This window comes from Patiria miniata, unplaced genomic scaffold (assembly GCF_015706575.1).
Source record: "Patiria miniata isolate m_02_andy unplaced genomic scaffold, ASM1570657v1 HiC_scaffold_2, whole genome shotgun sequence".
Classification (NCBI taxonomy): Eukaryota; Metazoa; Echinodermata; class Asteroidea; order Valvatida; family Asterinidae; genus Patiria; species Patiria miniata.
The window spans coordinates 1833409-1853842 of record NW_024037058.1 but is presented as its reverse complement, the minus strand read 5'-3'; the positions used below and the strand labels follow the sequence as shown (position 1 = coordinate 1853842).

General features: G+C 41.2%; 2 protein-coding genes across 8 annotated transcripts in view; both read right to left on the bottom strand.

Annotated features, from left to right (window-relative positions):
* LOC119726987 (palmitoyltransferase ZDHHC5-like) overlaps positions 1-11119 on the bottom strand; it is an 86872-nt gene extending 75753 nt beyond the window's left edge. Inside the window, exon 1 of one of the 3 annotated variants that reach the window (XM_038198848.1) lies at positions 10934-11119. In XM_038198848.1, coding sequence (XP_038054776.1) covers positions 10934-10946 — 13 coding nt within the window. In that variant the 5' untranslated portion in view covers positions 10947-11119. Of the gene's footprint in view, positions 1-3170; positions 3260-10933 lie in introns of those variants that run through there. The other 2 variants (XM_038198850.1, XM_038198849.1) reach the window with 2 other exon arrangements.
* Positions 11120-11640: 521 nt separating this feature from the next.
* LOC119726984 (E3 ubiquitin-protein ligase TRIM37-like) overlaps positions 11641-20434 on the bottom strand; it is a 122902-nt gene continuing 114108 nt past the window's right edge. For 3 of the 5 annotated variants that reach the window (XM_038198843.1, XM_038198841.1, XM_038198839.1), the window contains one exon: positions 11641-12969. In XM_038198843.1, the coding sequence (XP_038054771.1) occupies positions 12701-12969 (269 nt within the window). In that variant the 3' untranslated portion in view covers positions 11641-12700. Of the gene's footprint in view, positions 12970-18613; positions 19463-20434 lie in introns of those variants that run through there. The other 2 variants (XR_005270877.1, XM_038198842.1) reach the window with 1 other exon arrangement.

The following is a 20434-nucleotide window of genomic DNA, read 5'->3' as shown; positions in this document are numbered from 1 at the left end:
GAACTAGACCTACATAACCACAACCTCGGCCCCGAGCGAAAAACCACATAATCGCACTAATGGCAACGCATGGTCTTCAACTTCATTCCCACATTGGGTGTTCAATGTGCGTGCGGCATACATATCGATCAACGAATTTATGTCAGTAAGTAAATTTCGGATATTTCGGCAAGCAACACTCATTACGAATAATTAATTAGCACATTCTACCCCCCTATTTTCTCAACGGATTCACACGATTCACGTTGGTGGACTTTTTGAGGCCCAAAAAAAACGGATTTCCGGAAAAAAACGGAGAAATCACATCCCTGAGTATCATATCAGGGCATAAAAGATTACGGTGCGCATGCGCACGGTATACCGCCCCTAGAGTGGTAACATGCATTTTGATGGACATTTTGAAAAAAAAGGGTGATCACACCCAAAAAGCTGCTTCCGCTGCAATGCTATCACATATTTTCAACTCTGGAGGTGTATACCTTGCCAAAAACCGCTTTTACGATTATTCCCCTCATTTGATACCGGTGGACAAAAGTTTGGACCGAGGCTAATGGCCTATGTGAGAGGTGGTTATATTAGCTTTCTTAAGAATACATAAAGTGTAAATGCACCTTGTTACCGACCGGAACAGCCTCACCCAATTTTATTCCCAATTTTCAGATGCCACCATTTTCATGATAAAATGTTCAACACCAAGTTTATTATAACTGTTACATGCAATCTAGATTCTTGCGCAAACTTATTGTACTCCCCTGAGTTGATTACCTTATGAATGAATTTCATTGAAAGGTAAATCAACTCAGGAGGGAGTACAACAAGTTTGGGGAAGAGTTTAGATTGGCTGAAATCAGCAGCAGTAATATTTAACAAAATGATTTGAAAATTTGAAAATACAAAAAGGTTTGGCAACAAAGTCAAATTGCATTGGGTCAATGGTCCAGTAATGTCAGGCAGTGTTCAGGGGACTTGTTAATATAGCCCCATAAATGTGGCCAATTTACTGGACTACATTGTACGGTACCTCCGTAAATAAAGGCCTCACTTGGAACATGTTCCCGAAAATGTAGCATTTTTATTTTCACATTTAGACTGTTTGTAGTTTATTTATGCTTTAGAAGCACACTCACCCTCTTATCGCGATAGAAGAGAAGTTCGGCATTTTGCAGATGTCTATTTTTTGTGTAATTTCGTGTTGGAATTTAGATACACAAATGTGTGCAAACGAACCTGGGAATTAAAAAAATAGATGTCTGAAAAATGCCGAACTTCTTTTCTTAAGCCTTATTGCAAATACCAAACTCCGAGAGCATCACGGGCAGACTCAGGGACATTGACCGTGTACATATGCTGTCAACGCGTATGCCACATGGCTTATCACTGCGGCAACAGCGTGCGCGTTCGAACACGGCGTTAGTGCGTGGTTCTTTGCCCCTTTATCCTGCCCATAATGCCTTGCGCAGCAGTGTATTTCGCCATTTGGGATAAGGCTATTGCTATAAAAGGGTATGTGTGCTCTAAAGCATTATAAACAAACTACTAACAGAGTCTAAATATGAAAATCAAAACTTGACAAATTTTCGGCTACATGTTTCAAGTGACATGTGGGTGCATGTTCCAAGTATTTACGAAGGTAGTCCATTAAATTGGCCACATTGATGGGGCTATCGTTAATATAGTCTAAAGTAGCTAGATTATGGACGGTCATACCCCTTAGGCCCTAGAAGTAGAGCTACTGGTGCTCCGTATAGCGGCGGAGCACCATAGTTCTAGGCATAGGATGGTCATATCCCTAGTTTATGGCCCTGCAATGGAGTAGACTCTGTACCATCTTGACCATAGTCCAGTGCAGGGCGGGACCAAAGACTAGGGGCTAGGCTGGCCACATCATTTCAATTTTTATACATGTCATTGTAGGCTATGTAACGTTAACAAACATGTAATAGTATCATACGTCAAGTTAGCTTGAGTAACTCCAGCTCCAATGCCCATCGCATTAGAGCTGGAGGCACGACTTTGCTTAAAAAAATAGATCGTAAGAGGCCCGAAAAACGCGACCCTATACATTCTATAGATATCCCCAGTGTATCACCCATGGTATCACACAAATGGTCCATTTTCCCTCTATTATCCCAACCAAGATTTCATTTGACATACCTCATACTAGGCTTGAACGGTATTTCGGTGTTACCGGATAGTCACGTTTTTTTTTTATACCGACTAAACCCGACTAACGATTTATGAATACCAAAACACCGGTGAACTCGGTATGGAATTTCAATACCGCGGTACTCTTCCTTAGTGTTCAGAATCTTTGCAAAAGCCTTTAATTCACACAGAAAGACAAACAACCTCTTTGACAACTTTTCTTTGTGGTTCCAGGCATCCACTTTCATGTCTGCATTGTCAATTACCGTTGACAGATAAGACGCAATTGTCAAGCTGGACTAGAAACCTGATACTTTGGCAGCTGGAATACCACAAAGGCCTAACCCACCTCACTCCTCCAAAATCCTCCTGGCGGTTTTGGAGGATTCTAGAGGATTGAGGATGAATGGTGATTGAATCAAATGAGGATTCTGGAGGATTGAGGATGAATGGTGATTGAAGCACATGAGGATTTTGGAGGATTGAGGATGAATGGTGATTGAAGCACAAGAGGATTTTGGAGGATTGAGGATGAATGCATTTTGAGGCAGGACTGTCTGATGATTTTGAAGGATTTGGCGTTGGTTATCCTTCATTTAAACACGAGTGCAAAGTTTTGGGATGAGGAGGATTTTGGAGGATTGAGGATGAATGCATTTTGAGGCAGGACTGTCTGACAATTTTGAAAAATTTAGGCGGAGTTGCAAAATTTTGGAAAATTTTGGAGGATTTTGGAGGATTGAGGATGGTTGTAAGCAACAAGGGCCTACGGGGTTAGGGTTAAACGCCGCCGTGTTTGCGGTTTTCTTTGTGTGTAGTAAAGTGTCTTTTCAGAAAGTTCAAACAATGTTACCCATGGGAATGTTTTGACGGTCCTGACAAAAAACTGGTCTGATAATTGTTTCTCCGTGATTGTTTGAGAGATTTGAAATCTACATCATCATGCGTAATTTTTGCCAAAACATAGTTCTCAAGAATATCAGCAACAAGAATAAACATGTCAATCTATGGCCGCCAAAACTTACAGGCTTCGGTCATGGAGCAAGATTCTGTGCTATATGCATGCAAGGTGCACGTGCAATGCCTGCAAAGGGAACGGACTCGCCGGGATTCACATGCGATGCTGATGAGCCGTCTGATCCGGGGAAATTGAGAGAGAAAAATATTTCAAAGAAAGCGCAATAAAAAAGCTATGATTTCTCATCGTGGGGAAAACTCTTGTCCGATCTACCGTAAAGCGAAAGCCCCCAGCCAAATATACCTGCGTCATGTGCGTGGCCATACATGTCAGTGCATGATACCCATACCCGCGGATAATTCCACACTGGTTCCGCACAGAGTTGGGTTGAAACACGTGCTTTTCCCCACGCACTGCATTCATCGATCTAAAACACCCTTTTAAAAGAATCTGAACGGCCATTTAAAACCGCGCTTGGTACGATTGGTCCGTTGATTATTCATTGGCACCAATGTGCAAAGGGAAGGGACTCGCATGAATCATACGATGAGCCGTCCAGATAAAAATCAAAAAAAGAATATACTCCAAAAGAAACATAATACCAAGCCATGACTTTTTATCGTGGGAAAACCCCCCGTGCGATCGCGTTACAAAAGCCCCCTTGCGCCCGTCTTGCCTGCTGGGTCCATAGATCCACAAGCACAAGTCGTGACACGTGCTTTTTCCCACGCACTGCATGGATCGAGCTAATTGGCCATCTAAAACGGCGCTCAAAACATTTCCCATTCATGTTTTGGTATGATTGGTCCGTTCGTTGTGAAGGTCGCGGCACCGACAACTTCATACTACAGCCTCCACAATTGCGCATGCCTAACATGTGATGATTATTAGAATGACCAATTACGTGAGGAGTGCGATTATTTTTATAGGGGTCCGATTTTCACATGACACCGTTGAAGCACGAAGGAGTCGCTGGTGGCCGGCATGAATTGCATGAGCTTTAAATATTGAATCGCTCACAATGGATACCAACTGAAAAGCAGACGTTCGCTAGGATAGGGGGATTGTCGCGTGGTCGGCCTCATCATGATCAGGCATCAGTCGACGATCTGCATTATTTTTAGTGGACCTTGTCATGTCAATGACTTACAAATTCGAACAATACAATAACCACAAAAAGTAAGCTTTTCATTTTTAATAATCTGTTACAGTGATACATTTTTATTTTTACAAACAAATGGACTGAAAATGAAACCATGACACTTTTGCGGCGTGAAGCATTTGCGTGATTTATGCCGCGCCGGCGGCTTATCAACTCGGCACGTGGTGCCTGGTGATTAGTTGTTGTTTTTTCCCTGATAATGACGTAATACCCCACTTAACATAATACCGCGGTTTTAGTGAATACCGGGGTTTTTTTTGTCACTGGATACCGCGGTATCGTAAATGCAATACCGAAACAAGCCTACCTCATACTAGCAGCAGTCATTCCTGAAGCTAATAACCAACTTCAAACAGAACAAGAAAAACTAAAATATTCATCAGTTCCCACAAATATCGTCCCAAAAATGTTCCTCCACGGGATTTCAAAATGGCGAGCGCATTGTAATATATGCATAATGCGGGCGCGCTTGGGCAAGATTATGAATATGAATTGTTCAGTTCATGACCTCGTGTTTGTATAGCCAGCCGCGCCATGCGCCCGACAACAGGTCGTGAACTGTAATGCATATTCATAATCTTGCCTAAGCGCACCCGCATAATGCATACATTACAACACGCTAGCCATTTTGAAAGCGCACGGAGGAACATTTTCGGGACGATATTCGTGGGAACTGATGACTGATCGTTGACATTTGGCCAGTTGGATGAAGATTTCCAGATAAAGGAATAAGTTTTCAAAACGGTATGAGTTCCTCTACGACTAGGAACGCTAACTTTGGAAATTTCTGTCTTGGATGAGAAGATAATCACGATCAAAATCGGTAGAAAACGCTTCATTAGTGTTTAGCATTTAGGGAAGCATCGTCCATCTGGCCGTACTACAGAGCTTGTGATAGTAATGTACGGCCAGAGGCAGTCAGGCTAGGATAATACAGTCGTTTTCCAAGTTCCGGATTTTTCCTAGTTCCGGATAGCTTCAAATAAAAACCTACCCTTTTGGATTAGTCTCAAAAAAAAAAATTCTGATGAAGTGCATTTTGAAAACCAAAATGTAAGCTTCTTGATACACAAAGATCTTTTCAATAAAATCTTGAAAAGAGGAATTTTGGCCAGATTTCCGACTCGAACTTTGACATGTTTGGACGGTTTGTAGAAGAAAAAAAAACGGGAGCTGCGAATCGACGATCGGTACATCACTCGCACCATGTGATTTCAAAAATTGTGTTCATACACTGAAGTCCTAAAAGTCTTCCATCGAATGTTTGTTGAATCAAAATACGTTGTACAGTCTCTAATATTTGAAATTTTGCCAAAGAATTGCTGTACCTTTTTGCATAGTTCCGGATCATGCGTGCACTTACGACCCAACTACACGCGTGTAAATCGATTTTGAGTGACATATTCTGTGCTGGGCCAAAGGTACCAAAGGTACGAAACGTACTGTGCATACATGTATGTCCGAAGTATGTATTTCATTGTTTGATGGTAGGAAGTATGTACTCCCAGTCAGGCTTTTTCGGAAGTGAATGGACCCGAACGATCGACATTTATGTTCAAGGGGATTAACGGCGGTCGTTAAAATGCCAATGCGCTGTATGATATCCCATAGCTCACCACAGTCATGACAGTGGCCCGGAAGGTGCTAGTAATTGGTATGAAAACCAGTGGGATTTGCGTGCTAAACTCCTCTTCCTTAGTTCGGCGATCGGGAAGTGTAAACTTGTAAAGCCCCTGTTTTGTTTTGATCAAATTAGAGTCAAAATGGTTTTTATTGCTCAAAAATCACTTTTACAATCAAAAGCAGACTTTTCTCAATTCAAATGACACCCGTTTTGCAATTTTGAACAGATTCTTGGGGTAGAAATCACGATTTTCCTGCGCGGTTTATGCCTTGCGATTCAGCGCGCCATGTGTGCTCACGGTACATCGGGCGGTGATCGCCATCTTTATTTTCGGGACGCGTGTTGTCGCGAGCTGTCATCGTTGTTTTACCCCATAATTTCCCTCAAAAAATCAAAATCCTGCCCTCTATCTCTGACATAGGATGGGTTGCCATATTATCGTGGTACTTGTCACGTTTCTCATTCAGAATACAGATTGCCCACTAACCTTCCCGAATTGTCCTGTCTTTTGTGTAGTATAACTCTTCCTTTTCAAATTGATATAAAAAAATCCAACGGTGGTGTGGTTTATTCCGTGTACGATGCCTGTGAAAATAGACATGCGCGGAGTGTGCAAATGGAGGTGGACTCCCTATTATCGCGGTATGCGGGAAGTGGTTTTTATAATGATCCCAACTTTGTTTACTTTGATCCCGACTTAATTTTTACATTTGCAGCTGAAGAATGGGAACCAGAAAATGGAACTTTCATGGACAGAGCACAATTAAAGATTAATGTTAAAATATAAACGGTACCTTTTAGCAGACACGGTGAGGAAAAATTTGCAAGTTTTGGAAAATGTTAATATTTATTAAATATCGTTAAAAGTCCCGAAAGACACAACATTTTTTAATCGTCCTTTTTATACAACTCGGCAAAACGTCCTTAATGACTGGTGAACTGGATAAAAATCGCTACTTGAAAGAGTTTTGGCAACGCAAAAAGAGACATTTCCCATGCAGCGATAATAGGGATGGCGCGATAATAGGGAGTCCGACTATACCTGTTTATTGAGAATGTCACCAACCAGTTTGGTAGGTCCAATAATTTTAAAGTGGATTTTGTTCCTTTAAAGGAACCAGGCCCTACGCTACACGATCGCCCTTGGTTCCTACCTCCATGCGTGAGGTTATTTCTGTGGTGGGATTTACAGTTGTTTTCCTAATTCCTGATTTTCCTAGTTCTGGATAGCTTCGAATAATAACCTACCTCTTTTGGATTAGTCTCCAATATTTTTTTTCTGACGAAGTGCATTTTGAAAAGGAAAATGTAAGCTTCTTGATACACGAAGATCTTTTCGATAAAATCTTTAGAAGAGGAACTTCGGCCAGATTTCCGACTCGCACTTTGATTTGTTTGGAAAAGATTTGTTTGTAGAAAATCGCGGGAGCTGCGAATCGACGAAAAATTTCTTCTCGGTACATCACTTGAACCATGTGATTTCGAATATTTTGTTTACACACTACAGTTGTATAAACTCTTCCATCGATTGTTTGTTGAATCAAAATAAGTTGTACAGTCTCTAATTTTTGAAAATTCGTATGCATTTGACCGTATGCATTTGACTAGTTCCAGATAGAGCATGTGCTTATTCGTCCCTTACGACCCAACTACACGCGCATTACTCGATTTTGTGTGACGTATTGTGTGTGCCGTGTCAAATGTTTTCGGTCCGTGCATGAGTACGTGCCGTTACGCTGCAGACAAACGTTTCAAAATAATTTACGTTTTTCTCTTTTTTTAAATTTGGTGGAATTCTCTTGTCTTGAATGAACTATTTTGGGAAAATGAAATAACACTTTATCAGAAAATATGATTGATTCAGTAAGTTCTGGCTGAAAAAAAAAACGATTTTCTCGCGTGATTCTTTTTTGCGCGAAGCAGTTTTTGATCGATTCCGAACTGATTGAACCGATCCGGAACAAGGAAAAGTGACATCGGTACTTTTGACGTCGTAAAGTCAAAATAAAAAGAGCCTAAATTTGGAAGATTATTATGTAGTATCTCCATCACTCAAGGTAAACTGCTGAACCAATGTCACTTGAATTCGTGGAGTAATTGAGCTGAAAGCAGCCTGAATGATGTTTGCTATCCGGAACTAGGAAAACGGCTGTACTTTTTAGTCATTTAATACGATTGTCGTTTGAATACACTGTTGTCATGACATGGTTGTGAATACTCCTAGAACTATGAGGCTCCACGTAGTGGAGCCTCAGTCATAGATTAAGAACCCCGCAAAATCGTTTTCAACACAAAACACTAATTAAGTACAAAAACGTCCATCAAAATGCAGACATTTCTCACAGAACCGCTGCACAGTTTGCCCCCAAACTCTGTACTAGGCCTACACCTCATGACATACTCACGTAATATGCGCAGAACAAACATCGTTGGATTTTGTCGTTTTTTTTGCTAAAATGATGAAAAATATGCCCTTTCCGCGCTGAGCCAACCTGACACTTGAAACGTGCATGCATGATCCAGCGATGATTTTTCGGTTCGCTCGGAGCGCGCCGCGGGGGTATGGTACTTGCACTTGTATGCATGCGCATAGGCCTACTATCATTTTGCCTGTACCGTACCTCCCGCGGCGCGCACCGAGCGAACTGAAAATCATCGCTGGATCATATGCGTGCACGTTTCAAGTGTCAGGTTGGCTCAATGCGGAAAGGGCATATTTTTCATCATTTCGGCCTAAAAACCGACAGAATCCACCTATGTTAGTTCCGCACAAGATACGCGAGTATGTCAAGAGATAAAGTACGGAGTATAGGGGCAAACTGTGCAGCGGTTCTGTGTGAAATGGCTGCATTTTGATGGACGTTTGGCACAATTGCAGAATACCCCGCCACTCGATCTATCCACCTCGTAGCCGGCTACTCCTAGAACTATGAGGCTCCACGTAGTGGAGCCTCATAGAGTCAGAAGCCCGCAAAATTGTTGTCAACACAAAACACTAATTAAGTACAAAAACGTCCATTCCAAATAAGCTATTTCCCACAGAACCGGTGCACAGTTTGCCCCTAAACTCCGTACAATACCTCATGACATACTCACGTTATGTGCACCCAACAAACATCGGTGGATTCTGTCTGTTTTTAGGCCAAAATGATGAAAAATATGCCCTTTCCGCACTGAGCCAACCTAACACTTGAAGCTAGCACGCGCGCTGATATCGCAGTCATTTTCGGGTTCGATGCTCGGACACGCCGCGGGGGGTATGGTGTAGGAGCGGATTGATAGTATGCCCATGCGTACAAGTGCAAGTACGTACCCCCCGCGGCGCGCTCCGAGCGATCGAACCCGAAAATGACTGCGATATCAGCGCGCGTGCTCGCTTCAAGTGTTAGGTTGGCTCAGTGCGGAAAGGGCATATTTTTCATCATTTTGGCCTAAAAACAGACAGAATCCACCGATGTTTGTTGGGTGCACATAACGTGAGTATGTCATGAGGTATTGTACGGAGTTTAGGGGCAAACTGTGCACCGGTTCTGTGGGAAATAGCTTATTTGGAATGGACGTTTTTGTACTTAATTAGTGTTTTGTGTTGACAACAATTTTGCGGGCTTCTGACTCTATGAGGCTCCACTACGTGGAGCCTCATAGTTCTAGGAGTAGTAGCCGGCTACAAGGTCACGGCTGATTGACCTCAATAAACATTCTCAGCGCTACTTGTATGTACTATGCGTCATGCTCCATTGCACTCCCACTTCGTGACCGCATAGCCGCCAACGGGGTAGTTGGTTTGGACTTACACTTTTTTCAGCAACTCCCATTCCTTTTGTGTTGCTTCGTTTTCAAGCATACTCAAGGGGACTCCCACTCCGTAGCCTCGTAGCCGCCAACAGGGTGGTTGGTTTGGACTTAGAATATTTTTCAGCAACTCCCATTCATTTTGTGTTGCTTCGTTCTCAAATAATGGACCCCCACTCAGTATCCGCGTAGCTGGCAATGGACTTGAATTGTTTCTTTTGCAGTGATTCCAACCTCGTAGCCAGTGATTTTAGGGGTGTATTTCCGAGTGGCGGGGTATTCTGCAATTACTCTGGACGTTTTTGTACTTTATTACTATTAGTGTTTTGTGCTGCAGGCAATTTTGCGGGCGTCTTGATCTATGAGGCTCCGCTCACGCGGAGCCTCATAGTTCTAGGAGTAGCCTAGGTTGTGAAATAGGCCTACTACTTACTCCTAGAACTATGAGGCTCCACGTAGTGGAGCCTCATAGGTTCAGAAGCCCGCAAAATTGTTGTCAGCACAAAACACTAATTAAGTACAAAAACGTCCATCCCAAGCAGGCCGTTTTCCACAGAACCGCTGCACAGTTTGCCCCTAAACTCCATACAATACCTCATGACATACTCACGTTATGTGCACCCAACAAACATCGGTGGATTCTGTCTGTTTTTCGGCAAAAATGATGAAAAATATGCCCTTTCTGCACTGAGCCAACCTAACACTTGAAACGAGCACGCGTGCAGAATGATCGCAGTTATTTTCGGTTCGATCGCTCGGAGCGCGCCGCGGGGGGTATGGTGTAGGAGCGGAACGATAGTATGCACATGCGTACAAGTGCAAGTACGTACCCCCCGCGGCGCGCTCCGAGCGATCGAACCGAAAATAACTGCGATCATTCTGCACGCGTGCTCGTTTCAAGTGTTAGGTTGGCTCAGTGCGGAAAGGGCATATTTTTCATCATTTTTGCCGAAAAACAGACAGAATCCACCGATGTTTGTTGGGTGCACATAACGTGAGTATGTCATGAGGTATTGTATGGAGTTTAGGGGCAAACTGTGCAGCGGTTCTGTGGAAAACGGCCTGCTTGGGATGGACGTTTTTGTACTTAATTAGTGTTTTGTGCTGACAACAATTTTGCGGGCTTCTGAACCTATGAGGCTCCACTACGTGGAGCCTCATAGTTCTAGGAGTACCTACTACTTACTACTACTAGGCGCCTAGTGTTAGTTATAAATATAGACCGTACAACTACACAAATAAATGCACTTACATACATTCAACATGTAGACTACGACTTGACGTGAAGAAAATTATTGCTTGAAGTTGAATTAGAAAGTCACATCGTTGACGGTGTGCAACTAGCTTTGACCAGATCCGGACCGCGTACGTACATCAAAGATCGAGTTCAGTATTAGAGAGGGGGAAGATAGGACACTGGGAATTTAGTTTGCACGGTGATCTGTGAAACACGATGACTTCATCAAAATAGGGAAGGGCGCCACTTACGGCAGGTAGGTGACCGTGCATGACGCTACAGTGAATTATCACGTGTAGTAGGACATTGGGTGTAAAATTCAGAGCGGGATTTTCATTGGTGAACAAAAAAACAAAACTTTAAAAAGACGAACACACGGAGAAAGGAATTAAAACGATGAAGGAATAAATGAATGAACGAATAAATGAACGGGAATTAAAGTCAACGACAACAGTAACATTGAGATTTAGTAATGCTTTTAAAGCTATTGGGGGGGGGGGCAAGCAATCAAAAAGGACTTTGGCGGCGATTGCTGAAAAAGTCTACAACTTTCCTGAAGTTCAGTGTTCAGATATGGAGACCAGCTTCAGGTTTTTGGGCCTTAAAAAACAACAACTAATCTTTAATTTGTTTCATTAAAATGAGTGTGATCTTCAGTTGTTTAACTTTTGACGTTATATGACTTAGAAAATGCCCTACATTACATTACAAGCGCCGTTCACTAAAAAAAATTGCATGTAACAATTTAATCACTTAATTTTAATATTCATAAAATAGTTATATTAACATTTCAATGCTTTACATTACATTTCAAGAGTTGTACGCTTAAAAAACATGCATAGTTTCTTAAAAAATTAATGCATTGATAATTCAATTAATTAATCAATTTGAACTAATTTATTTGAAGGTATAAAAATAATTCACTTACATTACATTACAAACGCTGTACACATAAAAAATGCATGATTTCTTTTTAAAAATAATACATTCATCAATAATTTAATTAATTTATTTAATATATTAATAAAGTTCACTAATTCAACACTTAATTAACAAAAACAAATTTACTTTAAAAACATGTTGAGCAATAAACAATAGCAGTAAACATGATGCAAATTGCACAAGTTGTTCACATTACCAATCTTATCTCTGAACGTGTACACAAGCTCATCAGCATTATACTGTTTTAAAACAAATAAAGAGGCACTTGTAGGCATTTTGTCATGAAAATGTTACATATTTGCATTATTTCGCCCAAAACAAATTTGGTTGGCGACTTTGCATTTAACTAAGTTTTTACGTCGAGTGCATGTAGAAAATCTAGTTTTTACCTACCTGCCGCGCGAGGCGCCCTTCCCATCGCGACCTATGGGCAAGTACTTTCTGTTTCACTTTTTAAGCGGACTGTCCTGTATTCTCTCTCTAAAATCTTTGCTTACACCGAAGATCTAGAATCGGTCGTTCGGATACGTTCGGCCGTCTGTCGATTGTGAAACACCATGACGTCATCAAATTGGGCTGCCTAGGCCTAGCTGCGCTTAGAAGGGAGTGTCAGTGGCCACCCAGGATTTGGTGGGGGTTTTTTGGGGGGGGGGCTCACAATTTCTATTTTTTCCCCCAATTTTTCAGAAGTTAAAATGTTTTAAAAAACTTTTGCCCAAATGTTTTGTCCGCCGGAAAAAAAAAGGTTTTTTTTGGGGGGGGGGGGGGGGACCAACTATTTTGGCGTGCACCCATATAGGTCTGACCATCTGACTGGGCCCGGGCCAGTAAGCCTCTGTACTAATGACGTCCCACTTTGTTTACGTGTGTTCCTATGGTGCTCAGTGGACCGTGGGCCCCCACTGGCTCCATAGGAAAGCACACATGTAAACAAACTGTGACGTCATCAGTACAAAGGCTTATTACACACAATGACCCATTTGCTGTATGTGGGCACAAATGGCTAACCATTGTACACACTGCGCTGCAATGTGTTCTTGATGGGGCAAAGCCGTTTTCTAAAACCCCAGTTTCGGTCCTGTATACGCCGGTCCAGCCCCACTGCCAATCTGCATGAATGGAGAAAGAGACAATGACAGCCGAAGCCGAAGTTTCAAAAACGGCCCCTAGTCAGAATACGGTGTCATATGAAAATCGGACTCTTATGAAAATCGGACTCTTTCTCCCTTTTATTGGTTAAACCCCCTCACGTGACCGGTCCCTCTCCTAATTATCTATGCATGAGCATGCGCAATACCACCAAAGAGTCCGTATTTCATAAAACCTAAATTCATGCTACAACGGCAGCAGGTCCACAGCGGCTTAGCCCCCAACAGAGGACTAGGAATAGGAAGCAGACTAAATGCGTAGATGCCAAAAAGTCTTTTTACATGCACGTTGCATATGTACAGAAGCGTATATGACCATCCGCGTTACTGAGATAAAATATCTTGGAAAAATGGAATACCGAGATGAAATATCTTGTAAACATTGAATACTGAGATAAAGGAACTTAGAAACATGGAATACTGTGATAGCCTATCATGGAAACGTGGAATTATGTGATATTTCAGAAACGTGGAATTCCGTGATAAGCTATCGCGGAAACGTGGAATTCCGTGATAGGCTATCGTTGAAACGTGGAATCTCATGAAAGGCTATCGTGTGTAAACGTGGAATACAGCGATGAGCTATCGTGGAAACGTGGAATTTCGTGATGGCTATTGTGGAAACGTGGAATGCCGTGATAGCCTATCATGGAAAAGTAGCATTCAGTGATAGGCTATTGTGGAAATGTGGAATACTGTGATAGGGTATCACAGTGCTAGCTATATCATGGAAATGTGGAATACTGTGATAGCGCAACCTCGTCCCAAGGTTGTCGAACAGTACATGCCCATAACTACCTGCTCTCTCACCCTGGTATTGGATCATTTACATGTGCAAGATTTTTGAACATGTATGCAAATGAGGAATAGTCTGGTGCCTGCATATGCACATGTATGTAATCTGAACAAAATTGTACTTGTTGACTTGTTGGGGGAGAGGGCGGGGTTCTCTTATGAGCATTGGGAGTGGGGGTGGCAGGGGCTAGCTGTGAGACGGCTGTTTGTGTAGATTGTAAAAGGTTCACTTGCAAATTGATATCTAGTATTTACAATTTAATTCAGGCAAATATATGTAGAAATCAAGATCTGGATTGGTGTCAGGGGAAAGGGTGGGGCCTAGCTGGGAGAGGAGGACTGGAAGTCATTTGAATAATGGATGCACTTTAATCAGAGGAAAATGGATATGGCCATTATTATTCATTGCGGCGAGCAAACACTTGATTTTTGCCCATGTGACATTGATTTTACTGACAAAGCCAAGTTATTGGTGGGTGGGCACACCCCACCCTGAACCCCAAGCAATGCCCCGAGGTGGAGGAAGGGGGCTGTGTAAAGGAAGTCTTTGTAATTCCTAAAGTGTTCACTTGCAAATTATTTATTTACATTTGTTTCGTTATGCAACATACAATATCTAAATTCGGTGGCAAAGGGGGAGTGGGCGGAGCCTAGCCAGGTGTGTGTGGGGGACTACATGACCTACTATTCATCCACTGGCCTAAAAAAATGATACACAGTGAGATTCTGTTTGTGAAAATGTCTAAGATTCATGAACAATACCAATTAAACTATTACTCAAAACAAAGGAAAAAAATAATAGCGTTGCTGTTGAAACCCCTCAGCCAGAGTCAAGTCATCATCCGGAAACCATTAACTCAACATGGTGACCTTTGACCCTAGAACCAGTCCCAACATGCCTGTACCAATGGTTTTGCCTGTACCTACCGAAGTTAGACACCAAAATTTCATTTCTAACTCAAATTATCATCCGGAAACAATACCTTTAACAACTCACCACGGTAACCTTGACCTTTGACCTTTTGACCCCAAAACCAATCCCAACTTGCCTGTACCAAAGGGGAAACCCCCCACCAAAGTTAGACACCAAAATCTAATTTCTAACTCAAGTTATCATCCGGAAACCATTTACCTTTAACTCACCACCGTGACCTTGACCTTTGACCTCAAAACCAATCCCAACTTGCCTACTCCTAAGGGCAACCCCCTACCAAAGTTACAACCCCAAACAACATTTCTAACTCCAGTTATCATCCGGAAACTAAGCTGCCCGGACGGACGGACGGCCGGATGGACGGACGTTCCAGCCAGACGGAATTGTGGGGTGATAGCATTGTGTTCCCATTATCCCTTTTTCTAAAGATTCTCTTCTGGGGAGATGTTTTTCTATTGTGAAAATAGACGGGTTATGTGTCCTGAAAGGAACATCACCCCACAAGGGTGGTATGGTCAGAACGGCCCAACGGACGGACGGACGCCCTAGGCAACGACAATGCCCCTCGAGCCTCTCGGCTGAGGGGTAAAAACTGAAAATATACATTTTTTAAGGTTTTTGTGAAAATTACCATTTTTGTAGCGCTACTGCACAAAGGATATACAATAACCCAAGATTTTCTCACCAGATATGAAAAGACCAATGTCTGAACTAACCATAGCCGAAGGGAAATTATTCTGAGTGCCCTGGCAAGTGCTATTTTGGAGGGTTAAAAATGGGGTAAAAATGCAATTTTGTTAGTTGTAAAAACATGCTGTATTGTAGGGCCTAAAAATAACATAAAGGTGATTTTTCAGAAGTTTTTTTTTTTTCTTGTAAGGGTAACGATGATACTTATAGTTACTTTTGTGACATTACTTCGCATTTTGGCTTGATAACCTTTGAAAATGACGCGAAAATTGAATTTTTGCAGCCTCAAAATTGCCAAAACACATAATGGCCTGTTACCATGGCAACGAGCATTTTGGTAACTTGCTTCCCAAGTCGATTTTTGAGCGTGGACACTTTATATGAAGTATTTACACGAAATGACTCTTAAGTGCTCAGCTGCCTACATAAAGCAGGATTGACTGGCTGTGACAGTTCATGTAACTTGATTCAAACTATGCTTTGACAGTGGGTGATTGATAAAACAGCTGTGCCACCATTTGCCTGCTTTTGTCTGTTGACTGAATATTGCTAGTCACAGTGCATACTAAAAATATGATCTGACTGGTAACTAGCCTGTGCAAAAAGGCACGGCAAGGGAAGAGGATTGATTTTTTTAAAACCATATTTGACTGTTCAGATAGCAGGAGGGATAAATTACAATTCTTAACTAGTGATTCGATCAGGTTTGTTGAGTTACAAATGCAGAGTGATCGGGCAGACAGCTATTAGCAGGGTGACTGTTTTAGCCGATATTTGGCTAACTTTGACAGATTTTTTGTTAAAAAACAAGTTTGACAGAACAGAAGATTTTTTTGCAGATATCTGGCAGAATTCTGCAAAAATGGATATTTGACAAAAAAGATAGCAAATTAAAAAAAAAATCTTACATTTGTATAAGAAAGTTTCAATCTTTGCAAACAACCCTTGGTTCACTGGGAAATGGAGTTTGTCGTGACGCAACTGCATTTTGGCGAGACTTACAAAATTTCACAACATCTTTATGTGACTATAGGTTGTTAATAATGTAATTTGAAAACTTAATTAAGGCAATACTACAACATCTGCATGTAATTTTAAGTATTTATAGTATATTTCAAGTAATTCGGGGGAATTTGGAAGATTTTTGAATTGCATTTAGCAGAATTTGGCCATAACCTTTCGGTCACCCTGACTATTAGACAATGGCCAATTAAGTTCTGAATATTTTGTCAGAACAGAAAATGATCACGAAATATAGCCTTTCCTGTAAAACCCCATCTTTCAGGATATAATAAATTTCAGTATACATTTTATGTATGTACTTGTATGACACATTCTGTTTACATTACATGTACGCATTATTTCAGGTTTGATGACATCAGAACAGTTACAATGTGCAAACTGAATACTGAGAAGAAACGATGTGCAATAACACCATTGTTTCAAGGTGTTGTTACTCATCCATGTAGTTATCTTTATTTCATCGTCATTTGTTCTTTCTTAAGTATTTCTTATTTCAACTACATCCTGTTTCCACAGTAAATAAGTGCTGTCCCATGAGCAAATTATTCATTTGATATTCAATTTGATTCAATCTTCAACTCAATCCAATCATGCAGTCAGTGACAGTAAATGAATCAGCCTGAATCTTTATAACATTTGACCTACACTTTTTATTTGCGACCAGGAAAAAAAGGGGGTGGGGGCTACACTTTGAAACGTGTGGGGGGAGGCTCCCACACCCACCGCCACCCCAAACTTTTACATCAATTGAATAGATGTGAAAGAGTTACAGCAACTTGCCAAGTAAACACAATTACAGCACTAATTTCCTAGTGTACAATAAAATTGACCGTTACAAGTGTTATAAAACTTGTTGTAGTGTACTTTATCATGCTTTATGCACAATATTATGCATGTTGTCATGCGCACAAGAAATGAGAAAATAACTAAATGGTTCCCTAGCTGAACACTCAAGTACAATGTATGGCTCGCATTCTAAATGACATAACATGGCCCATTTTTCAAATTATGTGAACAAGCATTTTGCACTGAATGAGGGAGAGGAGACGGTCTTCAGAATACTTTCTCTTATTATTAGGTTACCGTTAGAATATAAAGGAAACATGCAATAGGATTTTTATGACTTCAATACATTTAAAACAGCTTTCTAACCATAATTATGTTACTATGACTTTCACCTTTGTAGCAATAAAAGGGAGAAATTTCAACATTTTAGTTTTTATGCTAATGAACATTTCCATATTCATGAGTCAAAGTGTGATGTCATTCAAGGCAGAACAATAGTGTCTCTACAGCTTTGTGTACAAATATGTAACAAGCTTTTCTTCATTTTTTGGGGAGTAAGTTCCACTTTTTACTTGTTTATCATGTTAAACAGGTTCCAGATTGCTTCCCTATGGTTTACCTCAAGGTTCCTGTGTTGGACCGCAGCTATTTTCCTTGTATATTTACCCATTGTCAGACATAATCAGACAACACCCGAGTGTCAGTTTTTATTTTTATGCTGACGACATTCAACTGTATGTTTGCACTGATCCCCGAAAGCCTGGTGATATAGAGCAATCTCTCCCCGTTTGAACAACCTGTATCTCGGACATCAACAAGTGGATGTGCCAAAACATGCTTCTCCTCAACCATGCAAAAACGGAATTGTTTGTCGCTGCACAACCAAGAATAAGTCAACTGTTACCCGAAGTCTCTCACACGCTTGAAGATACCATAATCAAACCATCCCCTACTATAAGGAATTTGGGTGTTGTGTTCGATTCTGCCATGAGTATGTCTCAACATGTTTCCACACTTTGTAAAACGGTCAATTGTCATCTTAGGAGCCTGTCTCACATTCGTAGCCTAATTGATGAAACCACATGCCACCATGCTGTGCGAGCTCTTGTCACGTCTCGATTTGACTATGGCAACTCTCTTCTTCAAGGATTACCCTGCAAAGACATCAAACGCATCCAACGACTCCAAAACAGAGCAGCCAAACTCATTTTTATGGCAAAAAAGTCAGACCATGTTCCGCCTCTTCTTCTACGACTTCACTGGCTTCCTATCAATGAACGAATCATTTTCAAGTTATTAACAATCACTTATAATTGTTTGAGTGACAGTGCTCCGTCTTATCTCACTGAACTCATCACCCCATACCAGCCGAATCATACCCTGCGTTCCAGTTCCGATACCAGAATCCTCATTAAACCCAAAACTCGTTCTTCAATCTCAGAAAAAGGTTTTTATGCAGCTGCTCCAAACCTCTGGAATAATCTTCCTTATGAAATCTGTCATGCCACTTCCCTCACTGATTTCAAAACATTGCTGAAAACACATCTCTTCCAGACTTAATTGCCCTATAGGTTGTTATTATTTCCTTTCATCATTTTGTATTATACACTTTAATTGTTTTCTTGTGTAAAGCGTTGTGATACCAGTTTGTGTAAGAACGCTATATAAGTGCCCTGATGATTATTATCATATTACCGACGCGCGACTCTGCGGCTCCCTGACTCTGCGGCTCTGCACCTCCACGGCCCCGTCAAGTACGGCTCCAGTGCCACGCGTCACAAGCACGCCTTCCTTTCCTTGAGAAGACAAGTGCATTCGCTGTACTTAGCACTTTTTGCGCATCTGCATATTATTGTACTTTATGCCCACTGACCCCATCTGTTTCCAGATAATCAATTCCTGACATCGCTCATCGATGAGCTGAATTTCTACTGCATGTTTCCTTTAAGAATTTGTTTTCTAAGAAGAATACATATCTCTCTACATTTGTATTTTAACTGGAAAGTTTTATTATTCAGCCTTGTGGTTTCTGTCCAACTAGGGCTTAAACCGTTTTTCTGAAATGAACACATAATGCAAATTATACATAATTTATAAAAGAACAGCAACAAAAACACCTGTTAACACTGTAGCACTTCAGAATGACTATTCAACCACTTTGCTGCGGCTCCTGCACATCTGTGTTTTCAGAAAAACTATAGCCTTCAGAACTGTTGCTTGAAGTGCCTGGAACAAAATGAATCTACAGATGAGCAGAAGCATCAATAACTTTAGCAACAAATTAACAACATTGTACGACAAAAAAATGTATGTTGCTAATATATTCTGCTCTTGTGTAAATCCTGGATAAGGACTAATGTCCTTGGAAAAATAGCAACAAATCAACTTCAGCAGACATGAACATACAAAAACCTCTGTTACAGTGACTGTAGAAATGTCACAAGTACATGTTAGATGGTTGTGCACATGCCCAGAGGTGGCATACAGTCGGAATCGTGACTGACTGCTCCAAAGCATCAAACTTGGCAGATAGATTCTTATAGCCCTAGTAAAGATATTTAAAAGGGGTGACACCTGAAAATTTTTTTGGAAGGGTGCCTAATTTGCATAAGTCATAAATACCTGCCGTGTAATATATATTTATTCCCATAGTTTTGTATATTTTTATTTGTTAGATTTTTTTTATACATTGTATTGGTTTTCATATTCCTCACAGGCGCAGATCGAGGGGGGGGGGGGTTTCCAACCCCAACCCCCAAGCTCTGTCCAAAATTCATGTAAAAAAAATGTGCAAAATAAAACTGCTCGGAAAGCAAAAAACTGTTTACTGGTAATAATTAATGATGTGCATCGGGTCGGGTTGACCAGGCACAAACGACCTGAAACATTAGGGACATAAACCGAACCCGAACCAAAACCAATCTTAACTCCCTCAAACCGACCCGACCCAACTCGACTAAAAATAAGGTAAAACCGACCCGAATCGACCTGAACCCGAACTGACCCCCCAACAAAAACAGAATATCTGGCTTGGATAAAGTGATCACTTTTTTTTGTGCCTGCCCTTACCCACGTGGCATGAATTCTTTTTCTGTCATATACTCAGTGGTACTTAACCGAGAGTAACTCCTCTTATGAAACAAACGCATGGTATATCATGAAAACTGTTACAATTCACTGTCAGTCCCGATCCAACTG